Source organism: Colobus angolensis, unplaced genomic scaffold (assembly GCF_000951035.1).
Source record: "Colobus angolensis palliatus isolate OR3802 unplaced genomic scaffold, Cang.pa_1.0 Scaffold19, whole genome shotgun sequence".
NCBI classification, from domain to species: Eukaryota; Metazoa; Chordata; class Mammalia; order Primates; family Cercopithecidae; genus Colobus; species Colobus angolensis.
The window spans coordinates 8,856,975-8,880,452 of record NW_012115043.1 but is presented as its reverse complement, the minus strand read 5'-3'; the positions used below and the strand labels follow the sequence as shown (position 1 = coordinate 8,880,452).

Sequence of the window (23,478 nt, the reverse complement as noted above, 5' to 3'; positions counted from 1 at the left end):
AAAAAAAAAAAAAAGTAGCGAAGATGACCAGCACCCCAGAAGCCCCCCTCATCCCCCATCCTTTCACCATATCCTCCCCCAGCCAGTACATCTCCTGTTTTAACTGCCTCACTAGGAAGAGAGCCCTTCCCCTTTAACTGCATGTGCTCCCTAATCATACACCCTGTTTAATTTAACAAACCGTCTGTAATAAGACAGCACTGTTGGAATATTCTTGCATTCTTGACTATAATCACATTATGAATGTGAAGATAATAAGTAATTAGCTAAATAAAACCCTTGGCCGTCTTGAAAGTTTCTCTCTGCCCGCTCCCATCTGTCTCTATTTCTCTTTTTCCTTTTCTTTTTCTTTTTCCAGGGTTTTGTTTTCAAGTTTGCATGTTAGTCTGCTCCTCTTATTGAGGACACTCTGCCCACATCCCCGCTGGCCCATAGGCAGCATTGTTCTATGGGAAAGTAGCAAAGGCTAGAGTCTCATTTCTGATGAGCAGGACATCGCCACTTCGGCGGAGTTCACTCAGTTCCATGCTGGCGTGTGCAGACCTAAAACGCCCAGTGCTCTGATGCATTCATCCTGCATCTATCAGTGAAGCTCCTATGAATAGTCCTACAAAGGGATCTGATCTTTCCTGCCACTGGCTGAGAATCTCCACCTTTGAATCTCCCGTCCCCTACACTCTCAGAATCATCTAGGTATCTTGCTGTCTCTTTAGAGCATGATTCAATTCTTTGGGGGTGGAGAGATTAAACCATCTCTCAAGCCTGAGAAGAAAGGCCCTGAGGGCTCCGTTTTTAATATTGCATATGCATCACCAAACACAGTGGACTGAGCATTTTCACAGTGCACCGTTTGGGAAGTAGTCCTGCTTTCAAGGAGTAATCTCATTTTTATGTCGCTCTCCCTCCTTAAGGGGTTATTAGTTCTGAGAATACAGCGACCCGGATGTTCCCTCAGGCCCCTCCATTGTTTCCCTGCATTTGGAAGAAGTCGTCCTTTCGGAAAGCCATGACTGTTCCGCATGTCCACTAATTACATTAAGGAACCTAAAGTAAAGATACCAGTAACGTCAGTTGTCAGGGTTGACAGGAGCAAGAAGCCAGTTGCAAAAGTGTCTCTCAGGCCTGCTGCTTCTCTCTCTCTCTGGAGGAGTCATCACTGAGAAGGTCAGGGCAGGGCACAGTGGCTTGATGGCACACACCCAGGCATTTTGATGTCTGCTTTGTATGGCCTCATTCATTTTTCAGAGGGGCCTTTTTGAATCAGTGCAGCTCTGTGGGGAGCTGTTATGGGATGAACTTGACACTTCTCTCCTTATCAGGCCCTGCAGGAGCAGCTGACTTCGGTGGTCCAGGAAATCGGGCACCTTATTGATCCCATCGCCACAGCGGCTCGGGGAGAAGCAGCTCAGCTGGGACATAAGGTAACGCACACCGAGGGGCTCCTGTGAGGGTGTGCGTGTGAGGAGAGAGGATTTTACTGACTTTACTGTTATCATTCCCAAAAGCCTGTGGTGCAAGTATTGTGCCTGAGTCCAGTGCTGGTTTAAGCTGCAGAAAATAACACTGAACCTCTCTCTGGCATCCTCTCCAGAAATTATCGTTTCAGGATCTATTTTTACCTAGAGTTCAGAAGAAAACTTCAGTACAGTTTTTCTGGTTGTGGCCAGAGACGTAATTTGGCATTTACAGTCGTCCGTTGCAATCGGCCTTTGCTGAAAGAAGCCAGAGACTGAAGCAGACACTCCCAGCCTGGAGTCTGCCACCTCTGGCTGGCTGGCCAGCCAGCCCCATTCTGGTGTGTTTAAGGGTACATTATTCTTTTGTGGTTTCTAACATAGTGTCTACTCTTTGACATAATGAGGCAAAGCAGACCTCTCTGGATGACCAAACCCTCCCTAGGTGTCCCCTCCAGGGGAGCTGTTCGGCCGGCGGTTCATACCCACATTGTCTCAAGAGCCGAATGACGTTTTGCCTGGTTGGGGGTTCATTTTGCAAATTCTTCAAGGACAGTTGGCTTGTCGTGCAACCTGTGCCTCGATAGAGAGAGGCCAGAAATTGGATTTTTAACCACCTTGGGTTTCCTAGTGCAGCCATCAGTATAGATGTACGTAGGAAGAAATACAGTAGCCAAAATCTTCTTGGCAAGTATCGATTTTAGAAAATCAATATTCTTGCTTTTTCAAATTACAGAATAGCTTAAGGGCCTACTCACCTTCCCACTGGTTCCAAGGAGGGATTTTTAAGATTTGAAATCTCAAAGGCCAGTGTCTCTCTGCCTTTTTAAGTGTGGCGTATTTCATTTCTTTCTCTTCTCTCTTCTCTTCTCCTCTCCCTCTGTGAGACAGAGCTTTGCTCTTATTGCCCAGGCTGGAGTGCAATGGCGCGATCTCAGGTCACCACAGCCTCCGCCTCCCGGGTTCAATTGATTCTCCTGCCTCGGCCTCCCAAGTAGCTGGGATTACAGGCGTGTGCCACCACGCCCAGCTAATTTTTATATTATTAGTAGAGATGGGGTTTCTCCATGTTGGTCAGGCTGGTCTCAAACTCCCAACCTCAGGTGACCCACCTGCCTCGGCCTCCCAAAGTGCTGGAATTACAGGCGTGAGCCACTGCGCCCAGCCTGCATATTTCATTTCTTAGCCAAGTTTCTTTACATGGCAATTAGAGAAGGGCTTGTCCATCTGTGTGAAGAGGTTTGCAGGGGTAGGAGAATGGTCTGGACACTGGGGCCACTCCCTGTGTGCCTATAAGGGAAACTGAGTTTAGAAGAGAAGCCGGACGTTTTTTCAGCGGTTACTTTTTATTCCAGAACTTTTGTAATAAAATGTATCTGGATGTCTTTAGAGGACAATACCCATGTCTCTGCGGATACTTCATTAGTATACAAGATTAATTCCTATGTTACTGGTTAGCATCAAAAGAAACATAATGTATTTATGTTACTTGACTTATAAATTTACTCTTGGCCCTTGGGCTAATCCATCTCTAACCTTCTAACAGAGAGTTTTGGACAGAGGCAGTCTGTGGGCCCTCTATCCCGAAGAGCCGTGGACTGGGAGTTCACACCCACATTTCCCCCAAGGCTTCATTGCAGTGCTCATGGGGGGCCCCAGATCAGCAGCTTCAACAGCACCTGGGAGTGATAAGAAATGCAAATTCTCAGACCCCAGCTGTGTTCATGAAGTTCTGTGGCTTAAAACAACAGAAATTTATTCTCTCATCCAAAGTCTAAAATCAGGTGCTGGCAGGACCGTGCTCCCTCTGGAGGCTGTAGAGTAGATTCCCTAGAGAATCTGTTGTTTGCTGCTTCTGTCTTCCTGTGGCTCCTGGGACTCCTTGACTATCACACTGATCCCTGCGTCCATAATCACATTGTCACCTGCTCCTCTGTGTCTCTTCTGTCTCTTAGATGGACACTTGTTACTGGATTTAGAGCCCACCCAGCTAATCCAGGACATTTGCATTTCAAGATCCTTAAATGCACCTGCAAGCACCCTTTTTCCACATGAGGTCACATTCCCAGGTTGCAGGGATTTGAATATGGGCATATCTTTTGAGGGATCACCATTCAACCCACTGTGTCCCTAGACCTAGGAATGAACATCATGTACCAAATACTCAAAATTCTGTTATTTTAATGGACATGCTAACCCAAGGGAGGATGTTTCCTGTTCTATCATGTCCAAGAACTAAAGGTGTTAAAGTCCTTGCTAAACTCCCTAAATACAGAGAAAAGCACATGACTTCAGAAAGCTTTGCCTGTAATATGTGAGCACCTAGCCTTTAGTGAGTGCTTCCTATGTGGCAGTTAGTGTGGTGAAGGGCTTTCATGTACAATAATCCTCCTACCAGTCCTGATGAACTCTCAGTGCTATCATTAATCCCCATCTTACAGATGAGGAAACTGAAGTGGAGCAATTAGAACAATTTGCTAAATATTTCTCAGTAAGGAATTGGCAGGGAAGATTCAAATCCAGTGATTCTGAAGCCAGAGCTGACATCCTTCATGGCCCAGCCATGCTATCTCCATGGGGAAGCTGGGCTTCCGTTTAGTTATTGGGTTTAATGATTCTCAGCACACAGCAACCGCTGACATTTGACAGTTGCATTGATGAAATATACTTTTAAAATAATAAAAATAACCTGGAAAACATGTAAGATTCTAATGCATTAAACATTTTGACTCCTCCCTTAGAACATAAAGGACCACCCTAAGCCCTCAGCCCCGATGACCCCTCAGTGCCCCCATTCCCTTTGGTGGTGACACCAGTGCCCTTCCTGGGGATGAGGATGAAATCACATGCAAGTGTGTGGAGCTGCTCCCTGTGGTTGTGCAGGCCATGCCCTCCACAAAAGCATTTGGCTCAAGTGGGAAGTAGGGACCAAAATTCAGCCTATGCTCTGCCCTGGCGTCACTCATGTCTGCCCAAAGGACCCCTTTAAAATTCACCCAAAGGCTCCCTAAGGGCTGGCAACAGCCCTATTCACCAGATTTGAAACCTCTCATAAGATAACCATAGAGGGGATAACCATTAAAAATATGCTTATTGTTGGCCAATAATCATGTCTCACTATTAGCGCTAATTAAGGTTGGTTTTTTGGACACATTCCCCCACCTTGCCCTAGCCACCACCCGCCATCATCCTCCACCTCCTCCTGCTGGCCCAGTGACTGCTCATGTGAGTGGTCTTCCTGTCCACATCCCACAGCACTCATGCTTCTCACATGTGATGGGAAGAAGCGTTAAGGGAGGTGCTGGCTAAAGGTTTGAACTGAAGTGCTCTTGAAGGGCATAGTTTAGCCATTCGTCATTACCGCACAGAATGAGGCATTGAACAGAAACGTGTGATTCATGCCATTGTGTTTTCTCTGAGTTGAGGATAGATTCTGAGAGGGGATAGATTCTGGTATCTGAAGTGAATATAGCAAAATGTTAAGATCTCATATTCTGATGCCAGGTAGAGGGGCATCCAAATACCGAATGATAAACTTCTAAAAGTGCAGTGCTACAACAGCAGCAGGACTGCAGTCACAATGAAAGTGACGGAGACCATAGACTGTGGCAGCTGAGAGCTGGGGCTGTGGGGTGGGATGCCTCTGTCTCCAGCTCTCAGCTGCATGAGATGGAGCATGCGTCTCAACCCCTCGAAGCCTCGGTATCTTCCTGTGTATCTGCCTCTTAAAGTTATGGAGGCTCAGTGAGGAAATGGATGCTAAACTTTCAGCAGAGAGCCTGGCACAGGGAATGCGCCCACTGGATTGCAACACGTGGCCCACAGCGCCCAGCTGGTAGGCAAGCTTTGGTGAGCATGGATGGATATGCACGGTATCGCCCTCCTGGAAAGGGGCCTGTGCGGAGGCAGTGGTTCCTGTAGGGATAAGCTTTTTTTGTTCTCCCAAGTTGGGCTAATCATAAACAGAGCATCTAGGCTGATGTGAAATCATTTGTGCTTTTTTTCCAAATCAAGGCATGGTCAAAATGCTCCGGGCAAAAGGCAGTTGGGATTGGCTTCCTACAAAGCTTTTGAAAGTTTCTTTCATCTCTTGCTTTTTTCTGTTCCCCTGCTACCTTATCCTTTTCCACTCCCCCTTCCTCCTGAGTTTGTAAGATGTCTTTAGTTCTTTTAAAAGTTGTTACTTTATAGAAATTGACAGTTTGTAAAATTGAATTCAATTCTCATATCTCACTCTGGATCTTGGAATGGGTTTCTTAGCACCTCTGCCATATTTAGAGAGATGAAGAACTCCCTGGAGGAAGTAAAAACCGAGAAAGAGTACATTAATTAGCAAGCGCTTTCAGCAGTAAATTGCCACAGATCTGCCTCTGCCTGTGAGTCAGCCCAGTCCTGTTCCCCTCCCGCACCCGACCGTGGAGCCCCTGAAGGAGACACGTGTATTTACATGATACATCTGTGGCTTTTTTTTTGAAAGGTGACACAACTGGCAAGCTATTTTGAGCCCTTGATCTTAGCTGCAGTCGGTGTGGCCTCCAAGATTCTTGACCATCAGCAGCAGATGACGGTGCTGGACCAGACCAAGACGCTCGCAGAGTCTGCCTTGCAGATGTTGTACGCAGCCAAAGAAGGTGGTGGAAACCCCAAGGTATGGTCCAGGTTTTCGGGGACTCACTTAGGACCACTAAGAAGCCATCATGTATTCCTGCCGTAATGTGTCCCTCCAGGAAAAAACACTTCCAGTTCTTGTTGGCATTTGAGCTCCCACTCTGAGATCGGAAATAATCTATTGGCCTTCCCAGGGTTCTTAGGGAGGAAATGAAGAAATATACATAAAAGTTATTTTTTTCTTGACAGAATGTGTAGACAAGTGTCCTTGGGGAGGAAAAATGTATGGTGTGAGGATGACAGGAATGAAAACTGTAATGCTTGCTGGGTCCCTGCTCAGCACTGACACCCAGCTTGCACAAAGGAATGCTCTATTGTGCTCCAGTAATTTCGATTCCTAGTACTTAAGAGACTGCAGTTTAATATACAAATCTCCCATACCAGTGGCCAAGTATGACGACAGCCTGTCGTAGGAGACCTTGCACCACATTTTACTCTGAACTTGGGAAGTGCAGAAAAGAGAAGAGCATATGCAAAGTCATAGGTAGATTTATTAAAGGGTTGTGATTTCTTCAGGAATAGTGAGTGGTCTGATCTATCTGGAACATGCGGAGTTGGGGGACCACCAGGCAGGAGGATGGACTAGGCTGCAGGGTGACAGGTCTCTTCCACATTACGGACTTCGGTCTTCATTGTAAGTAGTGGGGAGCCATTGGCAGTCTTTAAGCAGGGGAATGGCACAACCAGTCCTTATTTTAGAAACATTAAACTAGTAGCAGTGTGAATAATATCATGGACTTTCCTTTTCTTTTCTTGAGATAGTGTCTCACTATATTGCCCAGGCTGGTCATGAATTCGTGGCCTCGTGCCTTCTTCCTGCCTCAGCCTCCCAAGTAGCTGGGGCCACAGGCACGTGCCACCATACCTGGCTAGCCTGCTTGCTCATTTATTTACTTATTTACTTAATAAATTAATGATAGATAGGGGTCTCACTATGTTGCCCAGGCTCATCTCGAACTCCTGGCCTCAAGCAATCCTCCCTCTTTAGCCTCCCAAGTACCTGGAATTATAGGCGCAAACCATAGCACCCAGCTTGGTCTTAAGTTTTCTGTGTTCAGTTTTTTCATTCATGTACTTGGCAGTTATTAAGAGCCTCATTCTGGGGATGCTGAAATATTAAGAGCCAGCCACTGCCCTCAAGTTGTTCAGTTGGAAAAATAAGTTGAGTTGCTGAAGTGGTGGAATAGAGCGAGAAAAAAAAATACCATTTTGACTGTGATGGAGTAACGATAGGGTGCCCTGCAGTTGTGCCAGCCCCCTTTGCACCCTCCCCAAACTGGAGGAGGCAGAATTTACCTTCTGACTCTCTTCTGGGTTGTCTTTTCTCCAGGCTGTTTACAGCCACGTGTCCCCACTCCTACCTGAGGGTTTCAGTACTAAAAAAATAATTCAAAGGAGGAGTTTTCTGGAATTTTTTTTTTTTTGGAGACAGAGTTTTTCTCTTGTTGCCCAGCCTGGTGTGATCTCGGCTCACTGCAACCTCCGCCTCCCCGGTTCAAGTGATTCTCCTGCCTCAGCCTCCCAAGTAGTTGTGATTACAGGCGTGTGCCACCACACCCAGCTAATTTTTTTGTATTTTTGGTAGAGATGGGGTTTCACCATGTTGGCCAGGCTGGTCTTGAACTCCTGACCTCAGGTGATCCACCCACCTCAGCCTCCCAAAGTGCTGGAATTATAAGTATGAGCCACCACACCTGACCTTTCTGGATTTTTAAGACATTAACACACCTGCTTGGACTGTAAGTTCAGAGCTCCTTGTGGAATTTTATTTTCTCTCAAGGAACCTCACAACCTCAGCTCCTCCTTTCTGGTAAAGCAGAGGCTGTTACCAGAAAGCTTATAGTGCTGACTGTTTGTGCTCCCAGCCATCAGAGATAGGGTCTCGCCATGTTGCCCAGGCTCATCACAAACTTCTGGCCTCAAGCAGTCCTCCACCCTCGGGATTACAGGTGTGAGCCACAACATCCAGCTTGGGCTTAGTTTCCTGTGCTCCCACCCATAGAGCACACATCATCAGCACTGTCAGCTTTCTGGTAACAGCCTCTGCTTGAAAGTGGTGTCTAGAATAATCTTCCACCAGTGTGAAGTAGTTTTCAGTAAAGCATTAGATGAGGAAGTAAAACACGATGAGTGAAGGCAAGGCAGGTGATCACTTCTGTCCCTCCCTGGTCTTATTCAACCTGCTCTCTTTCTGCAAACCCTGACAGGCTTAGCCCAAAGGGTGCCTAGGACACTACAAGTCTGCTGAACCCTTTCCTTAGATGCCTGATGCAGAGACTTAATCACCTTGAGTGTTATTCTTTGGACAGATATTTACTAGGTTTTATTTGCCGTGTGCTAGGTGTTATATATCCCTGTTTGCAGAAGAAATAAAGGTGTGTCAGATAGTTATGGGTAGCTTTGATTTGGTGAAAAATAGCACAAGCTTTGGGGTCAAACATAATTGGATTCAAATCCCACCTCTGCCTCTCACGAGTAGATTACTTCATTTCTTTGTTTCTGCAGCTAAACAACGAAGGCAATTATGAATATCTCCCTAAGGTACTGGTAGAGACTAAATGAGATAATGTGCCTGACATAGTAGTTATGTTTTTTAAAAAAGTGACAGCCCAGAACGTGGTGTTAATGAACTACATGCTTACCAAGGCATTTGCAGTGTAACCTCTCCCTCGCTCCATTGAGCTCTTCTGCAGTATTCTCAGCCCCACAGTGCTCCCTTCTCCACTCATCCCCACCCCGCCCAGTTCCCTTCTGCAGCATCCTTGATGGGCCGCCACAGATTCTGCCTACAACATTCCAGCAGAAGCACAGCCGTCTCCACTGTTGGGCAGTTCTAATTATTCCTTGTTTTTCTCCCTCTACCAAAGTTGAAATCTGCTCCCCTGTGGCCCTCTCCCATTTTTCCATACTCCTGTGATGTCTGTGCCTGCTATCCTGGGCTTTGTATTTGAAGCGCTGTAATAAAGAAACAAGGCTCCTTTGGAAGCGGACTTCAGACATGTCTCTGAAAAAGAATGGAATCTGGTTTTTCTCTTGTGTGGTGCCATGAGGAACAGTAACAAGGAACCCCTCTGGAATCTAAAATAACGACCTCATTGTTGGGCCCACTGATGCCACTTATGAGATTGCTGTCGGTGGTTTAAACAGGCCTTAATTGAGATCCAACTGTGTCTTTGGGTATCTGAAACTATTGCGCTCTACTAGCAGGTGTGTGTGATTTGAGATTAGGCTGTCTGATAAAGATGAGACTTGCCTTTGGTGTTCAGAGGAAAAGGCCCTGGATGAGGCCTGGAGTAATTGGTGGAGGCTTCATAGAAGAGGTAGATGCTGAGCTGACCCTCTAAGAATCTGTGAAAAACTTAACCATGAGAAGTGAAGGAGAGCAGGCCTTCTAGAGAATTCATCAGCATGAGTGGATGGGGAGGTAATTCATTTCTGGGATAGCCAAAAGCAAGGATATGCTTTCATAGATTTTGGTGACCTAGTACAGGACAAGTGTCGTTTAAATTGTCCAAGGAGTTCAAAAAGTTTTGTGCTTTACTGCTGCCCCCAGATTTGCTTCTGAACCTTCCTGAGCCTGCATGAGAGTACAGATCCTTGGCAAGCAGTGCTCCCGTCTCCTCAAGAAAGTGTACTTAATTTTCGTATGAATGTGTAGAATTGCTGGCATTGTTTTGTCTTCAACAGTCATCTCATTCTAAATGAGACTTAGAGAAATATGCACCCTCCCTTTCACCTTCTGTATGAATAAAAATGTATGACATGCTCTTTCTGGAGAGTAGGTCCAAGAGGTGTCACCTTTCACACTTCTATCATCAAAATCAAGCAATCTGCACATTTTGTGTTTTACCATCTCTCTGCCATGAAATCAGCTATCAGCCCAAATTACCAGTTTACTTCACTCATCCCAAAGACAGTCCTGTGTATCCTGACACAGTTGCCTCAAGGATAACCACCCATGATCAACCTATTTCCCATCTCATCAGATGTCATATTTGAATAACTTTTCTTGCTTCCGATGGCTTTTTGATTCAGACAGGGCCAATTCCTGTGGCTCACATAGCCTCTGAAATTCTCTTGTGTTTAGAAAATCACCCAGTGAGTTCTCGTTTACTGCTTTCCACTGGCTTCTTTACCTTCTCATTTACCAAAGTAAAGATGCAATATCTTGGCCTTTTGAAAGGGTCTACTTCCCCAACAAGGTGGCTCGGGGCAGCCATGGCCACAGCATGGGTAGACCCAATGCCTGGATGTAATGCAATTCCGACCCTAAAAACCTGACATCAGGTCAGATTTTGCAGAGTGAGGGCACGATTTCCTCCTAGACTGCCCTTATAAATGACAATCCAGCCGTATCATCCCATCACTGCATAATGTTGCTATAGTTTTCCCCATTTTACCTAGGAGGACTCCAAGCCCAGGGCCACTTACCTAGTTAGCCAGCAGTGGAGCCAGAACTAGAACCCAGGTGTTTCTGTCACCTTGGCTGTTCCCCCTGCATCTTGCTACTACTTGAGGTGTCTTTCAGGGAGCCCAGGGCTGCCATTATTTCATTGTTTTCATCCACTGATTTGCTTAACCCCTACTCTGCTTGACACAGGTGTGAAACACCTGCTTCCTAATATGGTCTAAGGAATGCGTGGGTAGTCAGGGCTTTACTTGCAGGGCTGCATGCATTTCTCCAACCTCATGGCATAATTTGTGACATAGTTTCAAAGCCTGTTAGGCACTCCACAGATATATTTCCCTTAGAGGTACCTACATTTCTGTAATCCAGTCTTATCTTTAGACAGGGAATTATACTGTGTTGGGTGACTTTGAAGAGAAGTACATTTATTTTAAGCACATTTTTTCATTATATTATTTTTTAAATGTGTCAACTTGTATATTTAGGGACCTGTGGCATTCTGTTTCTACAGTCCCGAACATAGTAACATATAAAATTAGTCATGTCATAAGATTTTGATATTGCAGTTTTATTTTTCCCTGATTGTAAAAAGAGATCTTTCTCTCTTTGTCTTTCTGATTTTTATTTACTTTGCAAACAAATGGCCAAACATAAAGAAAGGGAAGGAATAGAATACATTGCTGTGCTCCATGGTGGGGGTATGGTTTTATATTCTACTTTTGAAGGTTATTCTTAGAAGACTGAGCAGTGCACTCTTCTGCTTAAGGAAATGTTTCACACTTCCTTCTCAGGCGCAACACACCCATGACGCCATCACAGAGGCCGCTCAGCTGATGAAGGAAGCTGTGGACGACATCATGGTGACGCTGAACGAAGCTGCCAGTGAAGTGGGGCTGGTTGGGGGCATGGTGGACGCCATTGCAGAGGCTATGAGCAAGGTGGGCATGGGCTCCAGGCCTCTCCACTCCCTCATCTCCCTCACACATGGGCCTTGCGTGCTTTTCTGTAAGCTGCTGTCAAGGCTCCTAGCAACAAGCCTCTACTTTTCTTGAAGGTTCTAGTTAATGTACAGATATCCAGTCACACGTCCAACATATTATTCTTTATTATTAATGCATTACTTTTGTAAGCCAGTTGTGCCCTTCCTTCTAATTTTACATGAAAGAAAAAGATGGAGATGGAAAAGATATCATAGGCTTCCTCACTTGTAAGAGGGAAATTGATTATCTACTTCATAGGGTTTGCTGTGGGGGAACAATTGCCAAAATGAAATAAAAGGGATTCCTGGCCGGGTGCGGTGGCTCATGCCTGTAATCCCAGCACTTTGGGAAGCCAAGGCGGGCGGATCACCTGAGGTCGGGAGTTCAAGACCAGCCTGACCAACATGGAGAAACCCTGTTTCTACTAAAAATACAGAATTAGCCGGGCATGGTGGCACATGCCTGTAATCCCAGCTATTCATGAGGCTGAGGCAGGAGAATCGCTTGAACCTGGGAGGCAGAGGTTGCGGTGAGCCGAGATCGTGCCCATTGCACTCTAGCCTGGGCAACGAGAGCAGAACTCTGTCTCAAAAAAAAAAAGTGATTCCCAAGTGCTAGCTTTTGGAATGGCTATTTTGAAATCATGTGGAGCTTTAAGAATGTAGATTCCTAGGCTCCACCCCCAACCCACTTAATTGGGTTACATTTTAACATACTCTTTTTAAATGCTCCTTGTGGTTCTGATATCTAGCCAGGCACAGAAACCACTGAAATAGTATATATGCAAAAGCCCTTAGTAAACCCTTGCAAGCTACAGACATATAAGAGAACATGAGTATCATTTTCTCATTTAGTGACCCATCAATTGAGTCGGATCATTAGGGTAACATGACTGGAGACAGTTTCAACTCCATATCTCCTGTTCTTTCCCCCAAAGAATCCTTCACTAGTCATGTAAGTTTGACATTCATTAGAAAGAATGCTTGTTCATCAGCATCTAATTGCCATCCTGTGATAGCATGCCAAGAATTTTAGACATCGTCTGTGTTTTGAAATGTCCATTGTCAGATTGTGAATCCATTAATAAGGTTTTTCAGGATAATAAGCAGTCTTTAATTACTAATTTAGAGAAGATTGGTTGTTCATATCTCCATGAAGAAATGATATGCTGTAACTATAATTAGAATAATTATCCTTAGGCATTATGCAATCATTGTCAGCCTGAGAACAAACATAACGAGCCCAGGATGGAATGCTGTGTCTCCCTTTAGAGACTCCAGGCTCCACTTTGTCAAACTGTCCATCAGTTTCTGCTGTGGGCTTCTCATGCTGCAAATGTGGGCATTGTGGCAGAAAATGAGTGAAATTTCCCTCTTCTTAAGCCCCTTGGATAAGTCTCAGTAGATCTGTTTGGTTTTCAGGACATCAGAACACCAGAGCTTTGAAAATAAACCATGTGTCTACCCAAGGACATTAAATAATGGAGCCAAGGTTTGTTGGTGCAAATTAGAAATTCAACTGATAATCTTTTTCTTTTTGGGAGAAGATATTTTTCAGTACCTCTCAAATGATAGGGAAAGATTCCATAAATCCTAGGAAGATGGACATCAGATCCAAAGTCTGTCTTTGATAGCCCTGTGCCTTATGCACTGTGATGGACTGTGGACAGAGAGAGCAGGCCCTGCACCACCTGCTGTTAGTGGTGTAGCCTATGCTGTCTCAGCCAGAGACACATTTGGTTCTTCTGGATGGGCTGGAAATAAGTCAGGTGTTACTTGATAGCAGTAATTAGGAACTGCCGGCCAACACAAGCCACAGAGGCCAGGAGCTGTTCTTCCCCCCTCAGTTCTGCAAAGGATATAATTGTGGTTTCAGTGTTGCCCCTAAACTCTTACCTACCCTGGCCTGACATCCAGGGCACCACATAACACCTCTTCCCCATTCCCATTCTCCCTTTGCTCAGCCTGTTGCTGGGGACTTCTAATTAAGTGATGTTTGAGGTGCTTTGGCTCCCTGTGCCGCAAGGCATTAGAAAGCTGGCATAGTCTCTCAGAATTCCGTTAACTTGGTTAAAACTCTGAGATACTATTAGACTCATTGTCTGAAATTCTCAAAGCCAGTGAATTATAGAAAACCATGAGTGTAGCCAGAGTTAATTCTAACTTGGATGTGACTCTTGACACTTTGGGGGCTTCCACTGTGGAACTTCTCTTTGAGATTTCGTCTCGTCATCTGAGCACTGGGAGGTTTGGAGACTCACAAGTGAGTATGAAGTAATCATCTTTCTGGGTGACCTTGGACAGGCATTCAAGCTCTCAGAACCTTGATTTCCTCATTCAGTGAGGTTAGTAGGATCCTATGGGATTTTGTGATGTGGTATCTTTTCTTTGTTTTTGTTTTTGGCCAAGTAAGAAAATTAAAGAAACAAAAGAGACAAAAACTGTGCTGTCTACATCACTGCTGTTTTATAAAAAGAAAGGTCATGTTAGCACCCACAAAAGGAGGAAGGCTATAATCTCAGAATAAAGGAAAGTTCTTTCAAATAAATGAAACTGAAATCCTAGTGACTACTTTGTTCTATCTTTTCCCATTGTCCTCGGACTAGTTAAAGGTTCTTTGGCTGGTGGCCACTGGCCAAGAGCTCTGAGCTGCCCTTCAGCTCCAGCATCCTGGCATGTTGGTAGTGATATCACAGCTCATATGCAAGCTCCTAGCATGTCGCCTGAGGCTTAGAAGATGTTCAGTCAATTTACAACAAGTGAATGAGTATGCAGTTCAGTCTCCTTTGACTAGCAGGGTCCCCATGCCGTGATGGGGATATAGCATCTATCTGCCTGATAGGGAAAGCTAAAAAAGTCTAGTGTGGAGTTTGTGTTAATAGTTTGGTGAAAATTATATGCTGGGCCATGCAGCCACATCATGCATAGGCCACAGTAATGCGTTCCTTTCACTCAGTGCAGTCCATGCCTGCTCATGACAAATAGCTCTCACTGAAGATACCAGCTAACATTTTCCTAATTGACCACTTGGCCTCAATCTCTTCTCTGACTGAAATTTATGGCGCAGAGCTGCCAGGGAAATCTCAAATACGTCATTGCCTACCCAAGATCCTACTGTTGTCTTCATGATTTCAAGGTTCTCCATAAAAACAGATGCAGCCTCATTCCCACTGCTGTCAACAGCTCCCTCCTATTCAGGTCAGGCTGACCTCACTAGACTCGCTCTGCCTGTATTCATTTCTGTTCACTTTGTCTCTTCGCCTGGAATACCATCCAGCAACCAGTGGTGATGGTGAGGATGGTGGTGGTGAAGATGGGTTGCCTGTTTCTTCATCACTGACATTATCATCAACATCGTCATTATCACATTCTCTCCTCTTCCTATATGTAGTTCTTGACCAGGTGTAGTGTTGATTTTTACTGTAACCATGTGATGCCTGGAAGTTAACACTGAAGGACTGGAGATCAGAGTTTAAGTAACCAGCCTGTGGTTCATTCACAAGCCTTGGAAGCAGATCTTGAATACAAATCTACTACACCAGTATGTCCCCAAGCCTTCAAGGGACATAGTCCCATTGCCTCAGTTCTTCCACCCCACAGTGATCTTGCCCTTCTCTCAGTTCCTATTGCATTGTATTTATGGTCAGGTGAGCAACAACATATTTCTGGTGCTTCTAATTCCTTCTGTTCCCCAATTGCACTCATAAAGAAGGGTTCCATGGATAGCCATGGACTCTACCATTCCTCAGGAAGCGCTTCCTGATGGACAGTCCGCCTCCTTTCCCACCTCATCTTCTGCCCCTTTGCACTTCCCTAGAAGTGTCAGGCTGGCCCCCGCCTCCATGTGCTTGAATTCTGTTCCCTTTTCTTGGGATGCCTTTCCCACCTTTTACATGTGGCAGACTCCACGCCTGGTAAGACTTGGCCGAAACATCACTCCTCTGGAAGGCCTCCCACTCCTCTCAGGCAAGGCTGGGAGCCTCTCCTTGCCATGTACCCTGAATACCTTCTGTGCCCTTCTGTTGAAGTCCTTATTGCACAAGTTGGGTAATTGAGTTGACACTGGGTGAAAGAATCTCTGAGGCCCTCTCTGTTTTTCAAAGTTCCTAATTCTCATAAATACAGTCTACACTTCAGCTGGCTTCTTATGACCTTTGGATTCTTTTCCTCTCCTCTGTAGCTGGATGAAGGCACTCCTCCAGAACCAAAGGGAACATTTGTCGACTATCAGACGACTGTGGTTAAATACTCCAAAGCCATTGCGGTGACAGCTCAGGAAATGGTAAGAGGGGAGAGAGCTGCCCTCCCCACTGTTGGTCGCCTTTTTATCCACTGCCGCCGCTAAGCCTGCAAATCCCAGATCTGTGTCGGAGAGAGAGCCCAGACCACTCTCTAGTCCCTCAGGGGCTCCAGCTTCTGTCCTTTATCTGTGGTCTTTCTGGCTGCCTGTGTCCAGTAGCCCCAGTCTGCTGCAGTTCTTATCTCATGAAAAAGCTGCAAGAGGGAATTAAAGGTGGCTGAGACTTGGGCATGAGGACAGAGGAGCAAAGGAAGGAGAGAAAATGAGAAGATGGAGAAAACAAGGAATTTTGTAGTTAAGGAAAAAGGGGAAGAATCCTATTCACCTCACAAAGGACTTGAGGTGTTTTTAATAGATTAAAATAACAGTGCAAGAGAAGATATTTCGGGATAAAATAGAACAGAGGTGAGATTATCTGATGAAATCAAGTTATAGTACTTGGACAATAAGGTATTGACAATAAGGTATTCAGGCAAAATGAAACAGTATGGTTATGTAAAAAGAAAAAAAAGGCCGGGCGCGGTGGCTCAAGCCTGTAATCCCAGCACTTTGGGAGGCCGAGACGGGCGGATCACAAGGTCAGGAGATCGAGACCATCCTGGCTAACACGGTGAAACCCCGTCTCTACTAAAAAATACAAAAAACTAGCCGGGCAAGGTGGCGGGCGCCTGTAGTCCCAGCTACTCGGGAGGCTGAGGCAGGAGAATGGCATAAGCCTGGGAGGCGGAGCTTGCAGTGAGCTGAGATCCGGCCACTGCACTCCAGCCTGGGCGACAGAGCGAGACTCCGTCTCAAAAAAAAAAAAAAGAAAAAAAGAAAAAAAAAATTCCTGACAGTAGAAGGCATACAACTTTTGGAGGTAATGTTTGGTTTGGGGTTTTTTTTTTTTTTCTAAAATGTAATGCAGCCAGAACTGTATTATATATATCCTTAGATACAAACGGCATTGAGAGAGAGTGAGTGCTATCTGATATGTTAAGCAGTTATAAGAAAGATGACAAATGTGGTCCCCAAAGAATTGATAGGAGTCCATAGAAAAAGTTTCTCTCAACTTTTAAAAGCTCAGATACCATAAGATAAAATTTCTTGTCCTTCTCGGGGGAAAGATGCCTCTTTGATACCTGCCACATAAGCCTGGGTTGAGAAATCAATGGGCCTTCCTCGCTGGAGTGACCAGAATAAGCCACCACGTGGTTGCTGTGCCCAGGTCCCCTCTGAGTGGTTTTGTCATGTAATCGTGTGTCCACTAGAGGTTGAGCTTGGACCACAAAGTCGTCCCTGGCTGCTGCCATTCATTCATGGAAACTCTGTGGTTGTGCCAGGCTTGTTTAAAAGAATTCAGGCTGGGGAATGGTACACCCATCTCAGTGTTCTGTGAAAAGCTGGAGCTGAGCCCAGTCTTGTCCTTCTCAGGGGAGGGTGGGGGACGGATCCTAGGTCTGAGCCAGCAGCCCTTCAGCGCAGATTCCTGATGAGCAGGAAGCACAGCGCAGCAGCGGTAAAGCATGTTTGAGCGGCTTCATGGTGTTTCTGGAATGTCTCCAGAGCCAGGTCCTGGGCTGCCCTGGCCTGACCCTGGGTGTCCATGAGCTTAAGGAGCCGAGCTTCAGGCGGTGTGGTCACTCCTGAGATAACTGGCCTGGCTCCTTGTGTGAAAGAGGCCCTCCTCACCCCGTCAGGATGCCCAGACTCCCAGTGCACCTGTTGGCAGGTCGCAGTGGAGCAGTGCGTGGCAGCACTCACTCTCGTGCAGCTCAGTGTGCGTTCCTTGGAGGCCACATCTCAGTCTGAAGCCTGGGACGTGTCCTTGTACACATGCCTTAGATGGGGTGGACGTTCCTGTCCTGCCTTGATGAATGGAGAGTCATTCAAAAGGTATTTTAAAAGGCTGTTTAAAATCAAGGTCTTAAAAGGCCACAAATAAAGAGACAGTATTGTTATCCAGAGCAAGAGGAAGTGGAACAGGAGGGGAGCCCCATGATGAGGGACAAGTGACACCCTTCTGGGTGGTAGATTAAAACTGCTTTTGTGAGAATTTAAAGGTATTTTTGTCCAGAGGAAGAAGAAACACTAGAAACTAGCATGCCAGCTACCTTAGATAATTGAGTTGCATCAGTCTATGAAACAGAAAAATCCCAAGTATCTTCATAGTAAAGGCAGAACTTGACCATGTGGGCTACACACTACTCTTAACTAAATTTGTGGCTAAAACCTTGTAATTCTTGGGCACAAATTTACTGCAAAGCTGTATCCTCTATGAGTTTTTTTCCTCTAAAACATTGGCTTATCCAGCACTTCTCATTCATGGTTTTATTAACAGCCCTGTCCTCATGCCCTCTCTCGCCTGGGTGGGACCTGCTTCAGGGCACCCAGAGACCAGATCAGCCCCCCACAGAAGCCTGGGCCCAGGAGTGAGAAGCGAACAGGGCTTGTGCCTTCCGGGGGTTTCTAGGGGGAATTCCTCTGGTGACCCCCCCAGGGCAGGGCTGGCGAGGGGCTGGCACACTCACCTGCCAGAGGGGGACCCTGGGGGCTGGCTCCAAGCTGCATGGCCCCAACGCTGAGCATGTCCCCACCGGCCCGGTCAGAATCTGGCCTGAGCAGGGCCCTGCGAGGGCTCTGGCCTTTTGTGTGCAGTGCAGCATGGGCTTGGCTTGAACTGCCCTCTCCAGCTTCTAGCCCCAAATGCAAGGCCTGGCCTTCACCCCGTCAGGAGCTTAAAAGTGAATGAAACCCTTTGGCTTCCAGTGATATTAACACATGGTTCTCATGCTTTTCTCTCTGTGTGTGTGTGTGTGTGTGTGTGTGTGTGTGTGTGTGTCTTGCTTGTTTTCTTTTTCCAGATGACTAAGTCGGTTACTAACCCGGAGGAGTTGGGAGGACTGGCTTCACAAATGACCAGTGACTATGGGCACCTGGCTTTCCAGGGCCAGATGGCAGCAGCCACGGCGGAACCAGAGGAGGTCTGCCACTTTAAGACCCCTATTTTAAGATGCACACACACACTGGTGCCCACTCCTGGGTATTTCTTTATAGCTTAGTTCCACTCTAGAAGACCCCAGCCCAGTCACCAGAGCCCAGTTTATTTCCCCACCACTGCACAGCACAGGTCCAGACCCAGGCAGCTCCAGGCTGTACTCAAGGCTCACTGCCCTTTATGGGGCAGACTGGCCAGGAACTGGGGCATGGGCTTTCAGACAGAAGGATTTTGTATACAGTGTTCTACCACGTCCCCTGTCCCTAGGCCCATCCCCTGTTGTCTCTATTAGCATGGCCAAGCTTGAGGCTGCCATCTTGTCACTTCCTACTCCAGTTAGCACATCCCCTGCAATTATTTTTGTTTTCCAAAGGTTCACAGACGTGTTGAAAAATTCCAGTATGAAAATTAGCTGTCCCTCTCCCTAGAAAGAGCTACTTTCATGAAACAAAGTCTTACCTGAATATTCTGGGTGGCTAAGAATTGACCCAGATCCCTCCCCCCATACCTCCTGTGGACTCCTTTTATTACTTCCCTGCTTTTCCTAGACCAGCTTTCCTTAGTGACCAGTGTAGACTTGGCTTTAGAATCCCTGTACCCGTAAGAGTCTAACAGTAGCCAAAGTTGGGCCCCAAAGGCCACTTTCTAAGAGCTGCCATCTCTCATACTTCTAATGGGGTGGTCCATTGGGAAGGACACAGGTCAGGTGCAGCTCCAGGGAGCCTCATAGCATCTGTATCAGTGTGAACAAACAGAAGGAGTCCAGGGCTTGGGGAACCACATGGCTTCTTAGAGAAAGGAAGCCCAATTTGAAATGAAGATTAATGGAGTGGATTACAGGGACACTTGAAAGATAAAGGTAATTACATTCTGTGAAATTCAGCAAGCTGTTTATTGAGTGCAAACCCTGTTCAAAACATGCCTAAATGAACCGAGTTGTCAAGGCAGAAGGTTGTAATTGGTCTTCTCTTCTCCTTATGGTGACAGTCACTGTCCCCAAGTTAACTCAGTGCTGCTATTTCTTCTGGGAGTCAGGTCTAAGTTTGTTTTTACAAAGACTCCCAGAGATATTACAGAAATGAAGTCCCAAAACAAATCACTTTCTAATGTGTGTGGTAACAATGCATGTAAATAGGAGTACCATATATATATGTACTTGCATACATATATATCTAGCATGGGATTACTTAAGTCTCTAACAGTGCCTGCATTTTGAGATATTAGAATAATTGGCTAGGCTGTAGCATGAATAATTCTATTTGCAATGAGTGTGAACTCACTACCAAAAAAAGAGAGTTATCAGTTACCGATATTAAGATTCTGTTGACTCCTAACACAGGCCTATCTTTTTTTTATTATTATTTTTAAATAGACTCCCTGTTTTAGTAAGATCATCTAGATTTATAATTCATTTGACTAACCTATAAGTTTGAACTCCATAAACAAATGTAAGGGAACTTATGTTACAGTAAGGAAAAGTTTGCTTGGACAAAAGGAAAATGTGGACTGGGCGCAATGGCTCACGCCTATAATCCCAACACTTCAGGAGGCCGAGGCAGATGGATCACTTGAGATTAGGAGTTCAAGATCCAGCCTGGCCAACATGGTGAACCCCCTTGTCTACAAAAATTAACTGGGTGTGGTGGCATGCACCTGTAATCCCAGCTACTTGGAAGGTTGAGCCAGGAGAACTGCTTGAACCCAGGAGGTGGAGGTTGCAGTGAGCCAAGACTGCGCACTGCCCTTTAGTGTAGGCAACAGAGCGAGACTCCCATCTCAAAAAAAAAAAAAAAAAAGAAGTATTTGGCAAGGGAGGTTTGGATATCTATCTGTCCACAGAAACCTTTAAAAATGGAATCTACCACCATCTGTCTTAGTTTAACTGCTGACCTCCCTGACTGTCTACAGGGCCCTTTCCACATGAGCTCTTGTAAGCTACCCACCCAACATGTGAAACAAGCAGATTTTTTTTTTTTTATTACAACAGAGACCATTGAACCAAAATATAAAATAATGCCAAAACAGCAAGGAAAGAGAATGTGTTGCTAAAAGTACAACAGGTTACTTTGGTTATTAGCCCTGCATTTGTAGCAGCTGACGTTTTCATTAAGGTTTCCCTTTTCACTGTTACGTCTTGAAATGTATTTTACATTCCAGACACGAGAGCAGTGTGACCTGGAGTGAAAAGGGGCAGAGAGAATATAAAATTTCCAGTGGCTTGCTAAGGAAAATTCTTTGTGTACATTTGCCAGACAGATATTTGAGGAAAACTGAGAAAGTTAGGAGATCCCTGAAGCAATGTAGCTTTTTATTCCAAGATTGTGGAATTATTTGTTTACCCAAGAGGGCTCTCCCATCACGGCATGTGAAAATATTTATATCCAGGGGAAATAAGAAGCTGCTCCCTTTGCTGCAGTCCTGCAGTCGGCTGTGCAAGGTCAGCATTTTGGTCTTTTCCAGAATGTGACAATTACAGGAAAAGTCATAGCTCTGCCCTGGAACGTCAAGCAGGAGCTTTATCTGCTTATTTTTCATGGAAAATTCAAACCTTTGTTAACATCACTGTGAAAACTTATTTCTTTGGAAAAGTTAAAAGCCTCCAGCAGCTTTGCAATTTCAGATTAGTTTCCCCTTAAAAAAAAAAGAAGAAGAAAGAATTCGAGATCCTATGAGCCACAACTTCTAAATGGAAATGCTGAGGAAAAGATTTAGCGACGAAAGCTTTGTCTCTGAGGAAAATCTGCGGTAACCACTTGAAATACCAGATGCCTTAAAAGCTGGCGCAATCATTGGTTAAGCGCCTGTGGTGAGAACCACAGTGTTTTTCCCCAGATGAAATGGATGTCTGCTTTAGAATTCTCTCAAATTTTCCAGCCTAAGATACACATGCTGGAGGTGGGAAAATGATGCCCCGCTGCCACTGGACCCACTCTTTATTTTTTCTTTTCTGAGATGGGGTCTTGCTCAGTCGCCCAGGCTGGAGTGCAGTGGCGCAATCTCGGCTCACTGTAAGCTCCGCCTCCCAGATTCACGCCATTCTCCTGCCTCAGCCTCCCAAGTAGCTGGGACTACAGGCACCCGCCACCACGCCCAGCTAATTTTTTTTGTATTTCTGGTAGAGATGGGGTTTCACCATGTTAGCCAGGACGGTCTCGATCTCCTGACCTCGTGATTCACCTGCCTCGGCCTCCCGAGGCAAAAGTAAATGCAGTTTTTGCCATTACTTTTAGTGGCAAAAAACACAATTACTTTTACACCAACCTAGTAATAATACTATTATCTTATTATTTTGAGCCAGGGCCTCGCTCTATTACCTAGGCTGGAGTGCAGTAGTGCGATCACGGCTTACTACAGCCTTGAGCTCCGTCCTGGGCTTAAGCAATCCTCTCACCTCAGCCTCCCAAGTAGCTGGGACTACAGGTGTGCACCACCATGCCTGGCTAATTTTTCTATTGACAAGGTCTCACTATGTTGTCCAGGCTGGTTTCAAACTCCTGGCTCAAGCCATCCACCTACGTCAGCCTCCCAAGTGCTAGGATTACAGATGTGAGCCACCATGCCCAGCCACTTTTTTCTTCCATGTTTTCTGTCTTTGTCAGATAAGTTCCATTCTTGCCTTTTCAACTTTGACAAGCTATCCCAAGCAAATTACATTTGACCGGGTTTCAGATGTAGTTATTTTTTAAGGCTTGGGAAAAACCAGTGGGTTTTGTTTTGTTTTGTTTGAGGCAGTGAGGAAAGGCGATCAGGATTCCTTAGACTCCCCCAACTGGAATCAGATCCAAAACTTCATAAAGACCAGGCTTTTAATTTCACCCAAGGCACAAAACCAGGAGATGATTTTCTCCATTTTACTTTTATTTCGACAAGAAAAGAATTGCGGGTTTTTCTTGAGGCTCAAATGACACTTTTCTAAAGCTGCCAATTTAAAACCCTACATTTTATGTCTTTGAGCAACATTCCTTTCTAATAAACACTGATAGTTCGTTGGATCACCCTGTGGGCTGGTCATATTTACTGAGAAGTTTAGTATTGCATGGAGAAGCTTAGCATTTTTAAATCCCTTATCTTTTTTTTTTTTTTTTTGAGATGGAGTCTTGCTCTGTCCCCCCAGGCTAGAGTACAATGGTGTGATCTTCGCTCACTGCAAGCTCCGCCACCCGGGTTCAAGCAATTCTCCTACCTCAGCCTCCTGAGTACCTGAGATTACAGGCACCCGCCACCATACCCGGCTAATTTTTGTATTTGTAGTAGAGACGGGGTTCCACCATGTTGCCCAGACTGGTCTCGAACTCCTGGCCCCAAGTGATCTGCCCATCTTGGCCTCCCAAAGTGCTGGGATTACAGGTGTGAGCCACTGCGCCCAGTCTAAATCTCTTATCTTTTTGGATACAGAATGAATTTCCTCTGTGGCTCACACCTGTAATCCCAACACTTTGGGAGGCTGAGATGTGTGGATCACTTGAGGCCAGGAGTTCGAGACCAGCCTGGACAACATGGCGAAACTCCATCTCTACTACAAATACAAAAATAAGCCGGGCATGGTGACGGGTGCCTGTAATCTCAGCTACTCGGGAGACTGAGGCAGGAGAATTGCTTGAAACCAGGTGGTGGAGGTTGCAGTGAGCCAAGATCGCACCATTGCACTCCAGCCTGGGCAAAAAGAGCAAAACTCCATCTTAAAAAAAAAAA

At 45.6% G+C, this 23,478-nt stretch overlaps 1 protein-coding gene across 1 annotated transcript in view; it reads left to right on the top strand.

Moving 5' to 3' along the window:
- Positions 1–23,478, top strand: part of TLN2 (talin 2) — a 284,115-nt gene that overhangs the window by 208,073 nt on the left and 52,564 nt on the right. Inside the window, exons 40-45 of the mRNA XM_011940468.1 lie at positions 1,320–1,421; positions 5,932–6,102; positions 9,327–9,329; positions 11,322–11,468; positions 15,690–15,791; positions 18,653–18,772. Of these exons, the coding sequence (XP_011795858.1) occupies positions 1,320–1,421; positions 5,932–6,102; positions 9,327–9,329; positions 11,322–11,468; positions 15,690–15,791; positions 18,653–18,772 (645 nt within the window). The remainder of the gene's footprint in view (positions 1–1,319; positions 1,422–5,931; positions 6,103–9,326; positions 9,330–11,321; positions 11,469–15,689; positions 15,792–18,652; positions 18,773–23,478) is intronic.